Below are 14,575 nucleotides of genomic sequence, written 5' to 3' on the forward strand. Positions count from 1 at the left end.
CTCACTCAGTGTCACAAACTATTAACTTATCGTCACATTACCTGTGAGAGAAGAGTGGTTAGTGATTTGCCACACATGACAGATAGAAAATGACAGTTCAGGACTTTAGTAACAGCAATAATAATAAAAGAGAAAACAGAATTTACCATGTGCCATGCACTAGCCAAATGCTTTGATTTTATTCACCCTAAACCCATAAGGTAGATACTACTGTTATCCCCATTTTACAGACGGAAAAAGAGACACAAGGTTAAGTGGCCTGAGACGACAACACAAAAACTAAGCGTCCCTCTATGAGAGGTTTCCAGTTTTTTTAAGTCTCTGAGGGGATATTGAGAACTTACAAACTTCTTAAACTATACATACTCTACACCGCGATGGTCCCCTAAGATGCTTCACAAAATCACATACTTCAGGATGACACCAAGACACAGGGCTAAGCTGCAGTCTCTGCCATCTCTACAGGACCTCAGAAAAGGAGAGCATTAACCCACTTAGGACGGCTACCTTGACTTCTCTATTGCTGACACGAAGGGGAGAGATTTGAGAGGACAGATCAGGTTGTGCTGCGTACAACGGAATCCTCCCCTCCCTTTTAACGAACTCAGTGACGTAAGATTGAAACAAGACACTTGCTTAAACACAAACCTTTATATTGACACCTAACCCAAGTTTACGATTTCGTATTAATGTTCTCACTGTAAACTGACGGGTACAAAGTATCAAAAAACTAAGTACAGTTCCAGGGTACATACAGGAGTGAAGAAAAGCAACAGAACTCACAAGTGATAAACACTACCATCACAAACTGGCAGAATAAATAGGAAATGGCCCATGCTGGTTAAGTGTGCAACTCTTTCTGGCGACTACATGGGTGGCCCTGAAAAGGGCCTTTGGGTGGGTGATAAACGAAAACTTGCGAAGCAAAGACAAAAATGCTCAGCCCCCGAAGCCGTAGAGGGTGCGGCCCTGGCGCTTGAGCGCGTAAACCACGTCCATGGCCGTGACCGTCTTGCGCTTGGCGTGCTCCGTGTAGGTGACAGCGTCGCGGATCACGTTCTCCAGGAACACCTTGAGCACGCCGCGGGTCTCCTCGTAGATGAGGCCGGAGATGCGCTTGACGCCGCCGCGCCGAGCCAGCCGCCGGATGGCGGGCTTGGTGATGCCCTGGATGTTGTCGCGCAGCACCTTGCGGTGGCGCTTGGCGCCTCCCTTGCCCAGGCCCTTCCCGCCCTTGCCACGACCAGACATGATGACTGAAGCCTCTCCAAACTTCTCAAACACCACGAGCCAGGGCGCCAAGCAGATCTTTTATAGCAAGGCGGCGGACCTGTTTGAAAACAGGAAGGGCAGGGGCGGGACCACACTCAGCTCCCGCCCACCGCCGTTTTCTCCGGCGCTAAGCTCAGCGCACACAGGGCAGGCGCGGCGCCTAAAGCGACCCTCCGTCCTGGTGGCGTGGCGGGGCGGGGGGATGGGTAGGGGGGTGTAATTCAACAAATCCTCCCATGTAGGGTCATCAGTGTGTGCGTGAGCGTGCCACACTTGCAGCCACTGTGCCGGGCACCAACGCACACGCTCTCCACAAAGAAGCCTCCTACCTGGCCTTCACACTTCCCAGAGAACCCGAGAAATACTCAGTTACTACTGGCTGTTGTCCCTCGGAGATGCTGGAGGAGGCTCCTCACAGCTTTTTCGCTAAGTTTGTGTTTGTCTTATGGAGTCATGTCTGGTTCGCTAAGCGAGGCTCGCGGGGATGCAGCTGGGTAGTCCTACGGGGGAACTAAGGAGAACGTTAAACCTTTCAAAGTCAAACCGGGTTCAACATCACTGAAGGCTGTGCTGAAGGTGGTAAATCTGTGCATCCCAAGGTGATGAGAACTTGTGCTGTGAGTTTCAAGTTCATGCCTTGAGCGTGTTCTTAGTTAGGCACAGTTTAGAGCTAGCGCGGTTTCTGGCACCGCGTTCCGTGCTCTACACCTTTACACAGCCTCGAGCCGCGCTCTGGACACAGCCTGCTGCCCAGCTCCTTATTTGACCTAGGGCAGTCTATATTCGGGTTTTGTTGTGTTTTTGTTGTTGTTTTGTTTTTGTTTTTGTTTTTTTTCTTTTCATATGTCAAAGACAGTCTAAGTTACAGAGCACTGAAGTTTAGAAGGGATAATCCATGTGACATGTTTACTATCTGCAAATAAACACTCAACATCATTAGGATAGATTGTGGATACTCTCCGCTCCCCCCCCACTCCGTATTTACCCCTCTAAAGTGGTGGGCCTAACAAAGCACCCTAGTTTGCTACAACTTTCTTTCGAGAACTCCCTAAATAATGAACACTGAAAGATTGAATTCATCAGAAATTCCTTTGAGGAGTTGCAGCTGAATTGCAGAAATCTGGCTTCTCCAGGGTCTGTGAGGAGGGCCTAGTTCATCAAAGCTGTTTTCTAAGTTGATGGTGCATGGGGACAAATTCCCCATGGGGTTTTACCCTCAGATACAGTGACAGGATGTAGGACATCTAGGAACTTGTATAGAACAAAAATCCCATCTTTACCCCTACTATCCAGCAACTGAACCTTAGCGTTTCCTGCATTTATGAATACAGGCAGCGACCACTGTGATGGGCGGGTTTGGGATCCCACAGCTTGGGATTTTGATAAATTTCATAATGGTACTGTCAAATAATTATTTTTCTATGTAATCCTATGTATATTCTTTTAAGCACTTAAAAACATTGTCCTGGGAAGGGGCCCATAAGCTTCCTCAGATGTACAAACAAGTCCATGACGTGAACTGATCAAGAACCCTTCTTTGGGATTATCCGAACCTTGAAAGACTGCGTTTTGAAAGCGAAGACTGTCAGAACGGTACACATCCTACCCCCAGAAGATGAACTGCCTTCAATCCCCCACTTTGGATGACATCTCCCTGCTTCAGGAGTCTCAGTCCAACATGGCTAGTTTTGGTGAGGGGACAGAGCGGGAGTGGGAGCCGCCGTGGCCATATCAGGAACGTATCCCAGTTCAGTCTATGGTCACTGGTCTATCATCAAAGCCAAGCCAGACTCGTCTAACAACCCTGCTGACTGAAGGGCAACAAATTGGGGTAGCTCAAAGAATGGGTCTTATAGGGGCGCCTGGGTGGCTCAGTGGGTTAAGCCACTGCCTTCGGCTCGGGTCATGATCTTAGGGTCCTGGAATCGAGTCCCGCATCGGGCTCTCTGCTCAGTGGGGAGCCTGCTTCCCTCTCTCTCTCTCTCTCTCTCTCTGCCTGCCTCTCTGCCTACTTGTGATCTTTCTCTGTCAAATAAATAAATAAAATCTTAAAACAAAACAAAACAAAACAGAATGGGTCTTATACAACACCTGCCTCAAGGAGTTTATGACCCTGGAAGGCATGGATCAGAAAAAAAGATCCGGAAGTAGGTTATCTGTATGATAGACTTTGTGGGGACCCATTCAATTTCCAACGACTGTGTGGATGACTGGTTGACGAGATCTTCACGTGCCCTCCTTGCGTGGAGACAGGGGATGGCACACTGCCTTCAACCTACGAGAATAATTGAGCCAGGAACCCTGGTCTGACCTCAAGTGAACCATCCTTTTTGGTGGTTTGGTTTTGAACTTTGTCACTGAGGCCAAAAAGCCAGGGATTAGGAATTAAGATCATGCACAGAAGTTTCTGGAAAATTCCTGAATGGCTACAGAAAGTTGGGGGGGGGGAAGTAGGATGGTATTTTTATGTAAAGCCTTGATCCAGTGCTTAAAAATATAATAGTATTTAGATCTTGTTATGCACCAGTGCAAAGGAATTGTGTAAAGTGTTCCAGCAGCTATATATTTAAATTGTGTGTGTTGAAGACCAAGAAAAAGATAGGGGTTATTTTTCTTAAATGAAATATCCCTCTTTTTCCCCCACCCAAATTTTTTTATGGAGTTGCTGGCATTTGGGACAAAGTTTTATTAAAAGCGACAATTTATAAAACTGGTACAAAATAAGTAGTTTTAAGTTTCTTTGCACAGTTCTTTTTTTCCATTGGAAATGGAATTCATTGCCTTAAGTCTTTTTAAATAGTATATTATTATCTTTGGGGCTGGCTCTATGCTCAAAAACCGGTTTATTAATAACCTATTATAAGTGTTTCATCTGTTTGCAGTTAGGAAATGCAGAATTCAAAGTGATTGCCTAGCTTGTAAGCAAAGATAGATGCACTATCCTTTTTCTATAAAAATCAAGATAATGCCAAGAGCCCATTCAAGTAAAGTGGGGGTTACTATTACCCTTTCCTGTGTGTGTTATGTAATTATTTTGGTTGTTAATATGATAATTAAAAGTCAAGGTAAATTTTATAAAGTATAAGAGACTCATAGTCATAGGAAACAAACCGAAGGGTGCGGTAAAGGAGGGTGGGCGGTGAAGGGATGGGGTGGCTGGGTGATGGACATTGGGGAGGGTATGTGCTATGGTGAGTGCTGTGAATTCTGTAAGACTGATGAGTCACAGACCTTACCCCTGAAACAAATAACACATTATATGTTAAATGAATTTAAATTTTTTTTAAAAGGTAAATTTTAAAAATCCTAAAAAAAAAAAGAAAATGTGTCTGCATTGACTAGATAGTAAATGTATATCATATATATCTGATTCATTTTGTTTTTTATCACATATTTCTAAATCATATTTTATTTATAAATATTGATGTTATTATTTCATACCAAATTGTATGCCTCTATGTTAAGGTTTTCTTTTCGTTTCCAATTCCAATATACTAACCAAAATTTATAATTAAAGAAGTTTAAGTGAACTGTATTTTTGTTTGGTTTGCATGAGTATTTTACTGTTATTAAAATAAGCTATATCACTTAAAAAAAAGTCAAGGTAAATTTTACATGTTAAGATGTCTGATTTATTGAGCTTCAATTATGCCACCGTGCTTACGTCAAAAGAAAGTGGCACCACGGTGAAGCTGAGAAACATTGCTCAGTTGTAACAGTTTTGATTTATTCCTTCTTGTGACCTCTTTCCCTTACTGTCTGGAACCATACAAAAGGATACTTCATCTCTTATTATTGTAGCTCTGAGGTTATTGAAGTTATATAAACACATCTCATTCTCTGTTTCCTAAAAAGGAAAGTCTGCTGGCTGACTGACAAGGGAGAATTAGGATAAAAGTATGTCATGTTTTGCACACAAACACAGAATTTGTAGAACCACATGACTTTCCTAGTTGAAATCTCAAAGAGGGAGTTTCTCCTTTATTTTTTTTCTTGCAGTCAATGTAAGAGCACTCTGGATCTCTAAGCTTCTGAAGTGTTAGAGGTAGAAATGGTTTAGTAAAGATGTAGTTCATCATGTTCTATCTGTTCACCATGTGTATTTTTTCCTAACGTACTCAAAGGTAACGTAGCTGTTCAGCTCAGTGATGTTACAGCTAAGCATCATTCATAAGCAAATGGAGAAGCAATGCCAATCTAACAAATCAGAAACATTTATTTGATATTGAGTAGAATATTGACTCTAACACTTTTCTACATACAAATATCATAATCGAATGGTAGAAGAATTCAGTATGTCATAAATACTTCTTAAAGATTTGACACTACTCTGTAGTATCCATATGTTGGTTAAATTTCTTACAAGCCCCATGATGGAAAGACTTGAAGATGAATTTGAGAAAAACTGAAGATTATCAGGTTCTGTGAAATTATTACATGTATCTTGCTTAAGTTTTGTTCACTAATTTATATCCACCCAATTACATAAAGCAAATTTTGGGGGGTGCAGAGAGGAGCATTGGGAAATGCCATGAATGTTGGTATGAAAACCATGCGTTAGTAACAGTAATCTGATGGAGGTGTGTAAGGGTAAATGGCAATGATTTTCTCCACTTAGCAACAGTAAAGGTTATTTCATCTCCCTCTTAACATTTTATCTTGAAAAAATAGTGTGTCTCAGTTTTCACTTTTCCCTTCAGAACAGAGATATTTTTCTAGGCATTAGGCCCCATCTCCTATTTTTGACAACAGAGAGATGTTTCCTAGGGTGAGGAGATATAACCGCTACATAATATGTTATAACCCAAATAATTGCTAGATATTGGGGCACCTGGGTGGATCAGTTGGTTAAGCACCTGCCTTCGGTTCAGGTCATGATCTCATGGAGCCGCATATCAGGCTCCATGCTCAGCAGGGGTAGGCCTCCCCCTTTTCCTCTGCCTCTCTTCCCAACACACACACACACACACACACACACACCCCTCTCTCTCTCCTCTCTATCTCAAATAAATAAATAAAATCATTTTTTAAAAAGCCACTTTAAAAAAAAGTACTATCTAGATGTGTAAAAAGATTCCTTTGGGATTAGCATAGTGGTCTCTCACAATATACAGAATTGTCACCAGCTCTATCTCCTGTTTATCTGACTTAAAAGAAGTAACAGATCCATTTTGCTCTGCTCTATGAGACTTGTGAGATTTTTTCCCTCCTAAATGTAGTCAGTACTGTGCTGAGTTACCTGAATGTAATTCTGTTAATGCTTACTGTCATGTGTTTTTTCTCCCTCCTCTACATTAATACAGAAAGATCACTTTGCTGACAGAGTTCCTTTAGTTCTTCAACATGTGAAGTGAACCCCGTAAGTTTCAAGTTCATTGACCATTTCTAATAAGAATATAGTCGCTGAAGCATCCGTCCTCTGTGTATACTGAGGTGAGGATCAAGACTGTCTCAGGAGGGACATAGTTGGACTACTCAGAGCTCAGTGGTAGTCATTGGAGCTGGCTACTTTCTTCATACTTCCTCTGGACCTTCAATGGACTAAAAGGTCTCAAAGAACTCAAGTGTGCCTCAATTAATAAAAAAGAATGGGGGTTTTGTATGTAGAATTGACAGCTATGTCAAGGTGAATGATATATTTCAATTGGAAATGACATGGTGAGTTTGGTTATGTAGAGATTATAGGGAGAGTGTAGTCTGGTGTATGGAGGTGCAATAGCCAGAATATCCATAAGCATCCAGAAATATCCAGAAGCATCCAAAAATACAAGTTTGACATTTAGGCAAGAAGACAGACCTGAAGGGAGAGGCTTGGAAGTTATCCACATCACAGTAACTCATGAGCCCATGAAGGTGACTGGGGCAGTACCTTGAAGACTCCCTACATTGACGCGGCCTAGACAAAGCTCTTCTTGGTACTGCCTCTCTATTATTTCCCCCATCAAGGATGTAATTCTTGTAATTCTGTTTCTGGTATGCACTGACTACTGCCACAGCCTGCCATGGCTCAGTTTTTCTGGAATTCATACTCCTCATTACTATCAATGAATAATCTTCAAAACCAACTATAATGAATCAAACCACGTTAAGAGGAGTAGGAATGCATTTGTTCCATAACGAGTGAATGCAAAACGTAAAAATGATTTATACTAAGTCGATTGTTCATCTGGTCTTACCCATTTGAATCACGTTCATATTTAAGTTAGTGACATTAACTTTCATGGTTCACTTGGATGTGCTGAAAGAAGTAATCAGTCATTTCTTGATTTTACGGGGATCAGAGATGAGGGTGAAACACTCACCTCTTAGGCTTTGCTCTGTGCCTTCCCAGCATTTCTTTCTTTCACTGTCATAGGGGAACACAGATTGCTACATGTTTTAAAATAAACATACTACATTAAAGAGAAAGAACAGGAAGTGATGAAAATAAAAATTAAATCACTTTCAACTATAAATGAATTCCCTATTCAAAATCAAACATTAGATATAATGTTTCTTACAACCTTATTTCCTTGCATAAGTAAGAAATATAGTAGCAAACATAAAACACGCTTTTCAAATATTGCTCGTCTCTCAAGTGAGTTCTGTGGATGTGTGAGGATGTGTGTCTTGCATGTATATATTCTTTCATTCTATTACATTAACAGGTTACCAAAGTTTATACTCACCAGGCATGCCAGATTTCTGTACCCCAAAGCTCATGAATATTTTAATTCCTAACCCCCAATTCAATCACCGTAAGTAAAAGATTTTTTTTTAAACAAATAAAGAGGTCTAACTCTCTTTCATATCCTTCCTGGATTTCCTCTGTCACCATCTATGTTCACAGGACCAAAAACCGTGTCAGAAGGACGACACATTGCTGCATTCCCCATTTTCCTGGACAAATCTTGAAATCCTGAAACTCCCAAATTAACACTCCAAATTGGACGAGAAGCAATGATAAAGCTTTTTCAAAGTAATGACTGTGTCAGAATTAGCTGAGAGCTAATGGATGGATGGACAGCTAAAGGATGACAGCATCCATGATTCTCATTCTGTACAGAAAGAGACGAAGAGTCTATTATTTTTCTTCATACGAAACTGACTTTCTGGGTAAATCTCCATGAGAACTGAGCAGTTGTTGAATATATGAGGAGCCAAGAGTGTCTAGAATATCACTAGAGAGCAAGAGATTGAAAGCACAAAGGGAAGAATTTATATTTTAAGGGAAAATCGAGAAGTTGTCTCTCTGACCGGTGAATCTCTGAGAGTGTCAGGGGATTTTGAAAAAAGCTGAGACTAACGAGATACAAACTGGAAGAAGAAAGCATGAAGACCTCAAAGCAGGAGGTGTCCCGCTTCGCTCCCGAATAGAACCGGTGTGATTCCTCCACGGGAATTTTTTTTTTTTTTTTTTTTTTTTTTGCTTTCCTCGGTTGTAACAAACACAATTCCGGGACAGAGCGGAGACTCGGTGGCTGTCAGGTTGGGGACGGAGCCGGGAGCCAATCAGCGCGCGGCGTCGTGGTTGTATATATATATATATATATACACACACACACACACACACACACACACGCGCGCGCCGGCCACGCAGCTCAACTCCGAGACTTTCTTACTTTCTTCTTCTTCTTTTACGCTTTTCCCGTCAGGAATCCCAACGCACGATGTCTGAAACCGCACCTGCCGTGCCTCCCGCTCCGGCCCCTGCCGAGAAGACGCCCGTGAAGAAGAAGGCCCGCAAGTCCGCCGGTGCCGCCAAGCGCAAGGCGTCCGGGCCCCCGGTGTCCGAGCTCATCACCAAGGTGTCCAAGGAGCGCAGCGGCGTGTCCCTGGCGGTGCTCAAGAAGGCGCTGGCGGCCGCCGGCTACGACATGGAGAAGAACAACAGCCGCATCAAGCTGGGCCTCAAGAGCCTGGTGAGCAAGGGCACCCTGGTGCAGACCAAGGGCACCGGCGCCTCGGGCTCCTTCAAGCTCAACAAGAAGGCGGCCTCCGGCGAGGCCAAGCCCAAGGCCAAGGAGGAGGACGCGACCAAGAAAGTGGCCAAGAGTCCGAAGAAGGCCAAGGCGCCCAACCCCAAGAAGTAAGAGTTTAGCTAGCCGAGAATACTTCAACGGCTCTTTCCCAGCCACACAGTTAGCCTTATGGAAAATGTGGTAGCACTTGGTTTCTCCACTGTCACAATGTAAGAAACCTAAAGTAAGTACACAGCAATCTTTCACAGAAAAGGTTATTGGCTCTGAAAAGAGCCTTGGAACTTAAGGTTCAAAGGTTCTCATCACTGGCACAGAAGAATTTAGGCTCTCTCGCCACGGATGCGCCAGCTGGATGTCCTTGGGCATGATGGTGACGCGCTTGGCGTGGATGGCGCACAGGTTGGTGTCCTCGAAGAGCCCCACCAGGTAGGCCTCGCACGCCTCCTGCAGCGCCATGACGGCCGAGCTCTGGAAGCGCAGGTCGGTCTTGAAGTCCTGCGCGATCTCGCGCACCAGCCGCTGGAACGGCAGCTTGCGGATCAGCAGCTCGGTGGACTTCTGGTAGCGCCGGATCTCGCGCAGGGCCACCGTGCCGGGCCGGTAGCGGTGCGGCTTCTTCACGCCGCCCGTGGCCGGCGCGCTCTTGCGGGCCGCCTTGGTGGCCAGCTGCTTGCGCGGGGCCTTGCCGCCAGTCGACTTGCGCGCCGTCTGCTTCGTGCGAGCCATCCCAAAATTAACCACAACAGGTTGCTGACGGAAATATGAAACCCTACCAAACTCTACTACTAGATATAGATACTCATTCTGATTGGACAAATACTTGCTTCCTAGGGCTCCAAATGAAGATACTGGTAGTGACATTCACTCCCTGAATCACATGACCTCCACTACATTTAGACCAAAAACTGTTTTCCATCAAAAATAGAAGGGAAAATAACTGGGGGGGGGGGGGGGGATAACATATTCCTCCAATCTGCTTGTTAACTGCCGGTGTTTTCAACTCTCGCGTCTAACTTATTTACAGTTATCTCTTATCTACCTCACCTGTTTATTTACAATGTCCTTTAGCTTTTGAAAGTATAATTTAATACCAGTTAGTCCAATGATTTATTTTTCTGGCTGAATAAAATTTTTATTAATTTATTTGACAGAGAATACAAGCAGGCAGAGAGAGAGAGAAAGGGAAACAGGCTCCCTGCTGAGCAGAGGGCCCGATGCGGGGATAGACTCGGTGCTCGATCCCAGGACCCTGGGATCATGACCTGAGCCAAAGCCAGAGACTTTAACCCAGAGCCACCCAGGCGTCCCTGGCTGAAAAAAATTTTAAGTTTTGGCCCCTAAAACTGCTTTTCTTTAGATGGTTTTTGAAAAGATACCCTTGAGATGTGATTGGCCAAATAATTTTTTTACCCTCATTGGAGTGTAGGAAGACTAATTTCAGGTCTATTTCATGAAATCTATTCAAATTCCGATTTTTCAAAATTTTTTTTTCAAAATGTTTTTATGTAACTCCTAAATGTACCATTATCCCTGAGTTAATTTCATGCATATTACTATATCTCATTAAATACAGTCATTTTACACTAACTGAAGGTTGTGTAAAATGGTGTTAAAAGACACCCAAATGTAAGCCCTTTCAATGAGCACGGGGGTGGCTCTGAAAAGAGCCTTTGGTTAAAATGGACCCCTCAATGAATTAAGATACTATTTCTCCACCTTACTTGCTCTTGGCCTTATGATGGCTCTCAGTCTTCTTGGGCAGCAGCACGGCCTGGATGTTGGGCAGCACGCCGCCCTGCGCGATGGTGACGCGGCCCAGCAGCTTGTTGAGCTCCTCGTCGTTGCGGATGGCCAGCTGCAGGTGGCGCGGGATGATGCGCGTCTTCTTGTTGTCGCGCGCCGCGTTGCCCGCCAGCTCCAGGATCTCGGCCGTCAGGTACTCGAGCACGGCCGCCAGGTACACGGGCGCGCCAGCCCCGACCCGCTCCGAGTAGTTGCCCTTGCGGAGCAGGCGGTGCACGCGGCCCACCGGGAACTGCAGACCCGCCCGCGACGAGCGCGTCTTGGCCTTGGCGCGCGCCTTGCCGCCCTGCTTCCCGCGTCCGGACATTTTAATACTCTCTAGCGGGTATGCTCCGTAACGGAAAAAGAAAATGGGGATACAAATCCTTCCAGCAAATGAGAAGCAATTATACTTACAAGCCGAATTGTAGATTGCGCGCTTTGATTGGCTAATACAATTTGGAAGTTTGCAACCAATGACAAAACAAAATTAAAGACACATATCCATAATATGTTGCAGTTTAGATTTATTTATGCAATCGAAGTATAACTCTTTGAGCACTTCGGTCACATAGGAGCCATAAAATATGAGCATTGTAAGCAGGGCACATATTTCTTATCTCAGAATCCTAGTTTTTATTCGTCATGCCAGAGCCACAGAACTCTGTTACCATCCCCGAAGAAGGGCTCCAAGAAGGCGGTGACCAAGGCGCAGAAGAAGGACAGCAAGAAGCGCAAACGCAGCCGCAAGGAGAGCTACTCGGTGTACGTGTACAAGGTGCTGAAGCAGGTGCACCCCGACACGGGTATCTCGTCCAAGGCCATGGGCATCATGAACTCGTTCGTCAACGACATCTTCGAGCGCATCGCGGGCGAGGCGTCCCGCCTGGCGCACTACAACAAGCCCTCGACCATCACGTCCAGGGAGATCCAGACGTGGCTGCTGCCCCGGGAGCCGAAACTCAAAAAAATCCTGACAAAATGTCTTTGGATTGAACCCCAGAGACAATTAAGAGCCACCCAATTTTTCAGCGTGAGATGTCGTGGCTTTGATAGTTAATGTAAGTGCAGAAGAGGGTTTGCTTTGCTGGAATGTTAGCCTTGCTGGTGTATGGTACTAACGTCTTAAAACAGATACCTTTTCACTGGTGGAAAGAGAAAGGTACCAGTGTAGCTAATGGTAGGATGGACTTCCCTTGTCTCTACTGCCTTTTTTAACTACAAGTCTGGCCCACGTGGTGACAAGAGTGTTTCACTGAAGCTTGCTGGGATGTAGTGTCCTTTACATATTGGTTCTGTGAAAAACCAAGAAGGCTTAAGAAATTTGATAGCACTATTTTTGTTTGTGGCATGTTATGCTAAAAAGAAACTGGCTTATTTCCAGATTAATCTTTGTACACTTCTAATGGATTTCTTTGCTTAAGCCAATATAATTTGTAAGTACTAGTGGGAACAAACCAATGCATGAAAATTGAAAAACAAACATCACTGACTCCAATATGAGGTCATTTAATGGTAATGAGGACTTTCCCAAGGCTCCTTTAGTGAAAGGTAAGACCACTGGCAAAATTCCACATTGCAGTAATGCAGGCGGTCTAGGAAAGAAACTCCCTTTAAGGATATTTTGGTGCCTCTCCCTTAAAATTGTTATTTTCCTCCTGGGTGGACTTTATATCAGCTAATTTCTGTTCTACAAAAATTCTTTTTAAATTAAAAAAAACTTTATGTGTGGCTGCCTGGGAGGCTCAGTTGGTTAAGTGTCTGCTTTGGGCTCAGGGTCCCAGGGTCCCAGGGTTGAGTTCCACATCGGGTCCCCTGCTCAATAGGGAGTCGGCTTCTCCCTCTGCCCTTCAGCCTGTTCCTGCTCTCTCTCTCTCTCTCTCTCTCTCTCTGACAAATAAATAAATAAATAAATAATTTTTTTTTTAAAAATGCTTATGTCATTCTAGTAACACTACCACTCCCCTGGCATATGCAGATATGTATAATAATGGTAATGGGAATTTACACTTTTGTCCTTGTAATTAGAAACCTACTTCAAGTTATAAATGGCTGTGAATGGTATGCCACATGAGTTAAGTGCTAAGATTGCACATAGAAAATATTTTTAGGGCTTCAACCTACATAGGAAAGAATTAAAACTATCTTATATTCTTGTAAAACTTCTCCCATGAATAACAAACTTTCTACTCCCTACACAGCACAAATGCGTGCATGCGCGCGCACACACACACACACACACACACACACACACAAAACAACATACAAAAGAATATATACATTTTCAAACAAATCAAATGCAACAAGGAGAGAAGTGTAAAAGGGTGATTTCTAAAAATACCAGGCAGCTGTATACATAAGCTTCTACTGTCCTAGTCAATTTTTGCTTTATATATTCCCAGAACTAAACAAATATCTAAACATGGTAATGACCTTTCTCGGAATTCAAGAATATCCTGAAAATATATATAGTAGTGTATCCATATATTCTTTCCACTTGTAGGACAGAAAGTATATAGCTTTCTATCCGATTTTTTTAAAAATGTGACCTGCGGTGCAAGGCATAGAAATATCATCCCAATTATCTTTAACTGCTAACCTCTACAGGTCTATGAATATGCTGGGTTCCAGGACAGAGGACAATTAATGTTGCAGGTGGCAGTAAGATTGCTAATCACCTGATTTTTTAAAGGGAGATTATCCTGGATTATCCAAGTGAACCCAGTGTAATCACATAGATACTTAAAATTAGAAGAGGGAATCTGAGGACAGAACCAGAGAGATAACAGCCTGAGGGTCTGGCCAGAGATGGCTGGTTGGCTTTGAAAATTGAGAAAAGGGGCCCTTGAGCCAAGGAAAGAGGATAGCCTCTAGAATCTGGAAATGGCAAGCCAAGAGGTTTATTTTGAGAGACCCCAGAGAAGAATGAAGAATTCCTGACACCTTGATTTCAGCTCAGTGAGATCCATACCCAAATGCTGATCTACAGATTTATGAAATTAGAAATCTGTACTAATGTAAGGCATAAATTTCTGATACTGTCAAACCAGCAATAGGAAATAAATTAATACACCCCCATAGCTGAATAATTGATTCTATATTCATTGAGGTTAACATTATAACTACACATATATGTAAATTTAAATGTGTAAATATTATCAGAATTACTATAGATGCATGTAAATTCTTCCTAAATATTGCAGGCTCCCATAATGTTCAAGTTTCTGTAGTTCTGAGGACAGCATTTTACATTTACTTTTTTCCTTGTGTTTAGGATGCCTGGATTTAAAGAGCAGCAACTCTAATTTCATGGAGTAACATTTGCTTCACTCATTGTAGTATTATTACTTCTGATTATAATTCTATTTTAAAAGCTTGCATTTATTATATATGAAGTGTAGGAGAAATGGAAAATTTTAGATGATAATGTTTATAAAAACCTTCTGAATTGCAAATCCCTCTTAAATGTGTATTTTTATTATAAATTGCAATTGTTTTCACAAGTGTCCATACTTTATTATAGTAATTTATTACTAAATAGAAATGTTTCATTAAGTCTC

The 14,575-nt window shown here is 43.1% G+C and overlaps 3 protein-coding genes and 2 pseudogenes across 3 annotated transcripts; 2 read left to right on the forward strand and 3 right to left on the reverse strand.

Annotated features, from left to right (window-relative positions):
* Nucleotides 1-572: 572 nt before the first annotated feature.
* LOC116587671 (histone H4) lies at nucleotides 573-1,296 on the reverse strand. The gene has a single exon (XM_032338299.1). It carries the CDS (start codon nucleotides 1,249-1,251, stop codon nucleotides 940-942), a length of 312 nt encoding a protein of 103 aa, XP_032194190.1. The 5' UTR covers nucleotides 1,252-1,296; the 3' UTR covers nucleotides 573-939.
* On the reverse strand, nucleotides 1,297-11,376 carry LOC116587630 (histone H2A type 1-H-like). The gene is made up of 2 exons (XM_032338257.1): nucleotides 10,955-11,376; nucleotides 1,297-1,330 (listed from the first exon to the last, which is right to left on the reverse strand). The coding sequence occupies exons 1-2, from the start codon at nucleotides 11,341-11,343 to the stop codon at nucleotides 1,312-1,314; spliced, it is 408 nt and encodes a 135-aa protein (XP_032194148.1). The 5' UTR covers nucleotides 11,344-11,376; the 3' UTR covers nucleotides 1,297-1,311.
* Nucleotides 8,845-9,344, forward strand: LOC116587911 (histone H1.4-like). The gene has a single exon (XM_032338396.1). It carries the CDS (start codon nucleotides 8,922-8,924, stop codon nucleotides 9,342-9,344), a length of 423 nt encoding a protein of 140 aa, XP_032194287.1. The 5' UTR covers nucleotides 8,845-8,921.
* On the reverse strand, nucleotides 9,539-10,332 carry LOC116587621 (annotated as a pseudogene).
* Nucleotides 11,377-11,645: 269 nt separating the features above from the next.
* Nucleotides 11,646-12,075, forward strand: LOC116589446 (annotated as a pseudogene).
* Nucleotides 12,076-14,575: the final 2,500 nt, after the last annotated feature.

Source organism: Mustela erminea, chromosome 4 (genome assembly GCF_009829155.1).
Source record: "Mustela erminea isolate mMusErm1 chromosome 4, mMusErm1.Pri, whole genome shotgun sequence".
Classification (NCBI taxonomy): domain Eukaryota; kingdom Metazoa; phylum Chordata; class Mammalia; order Carnivora; family Mustelidae; genus Mustela; species Mustela erminea.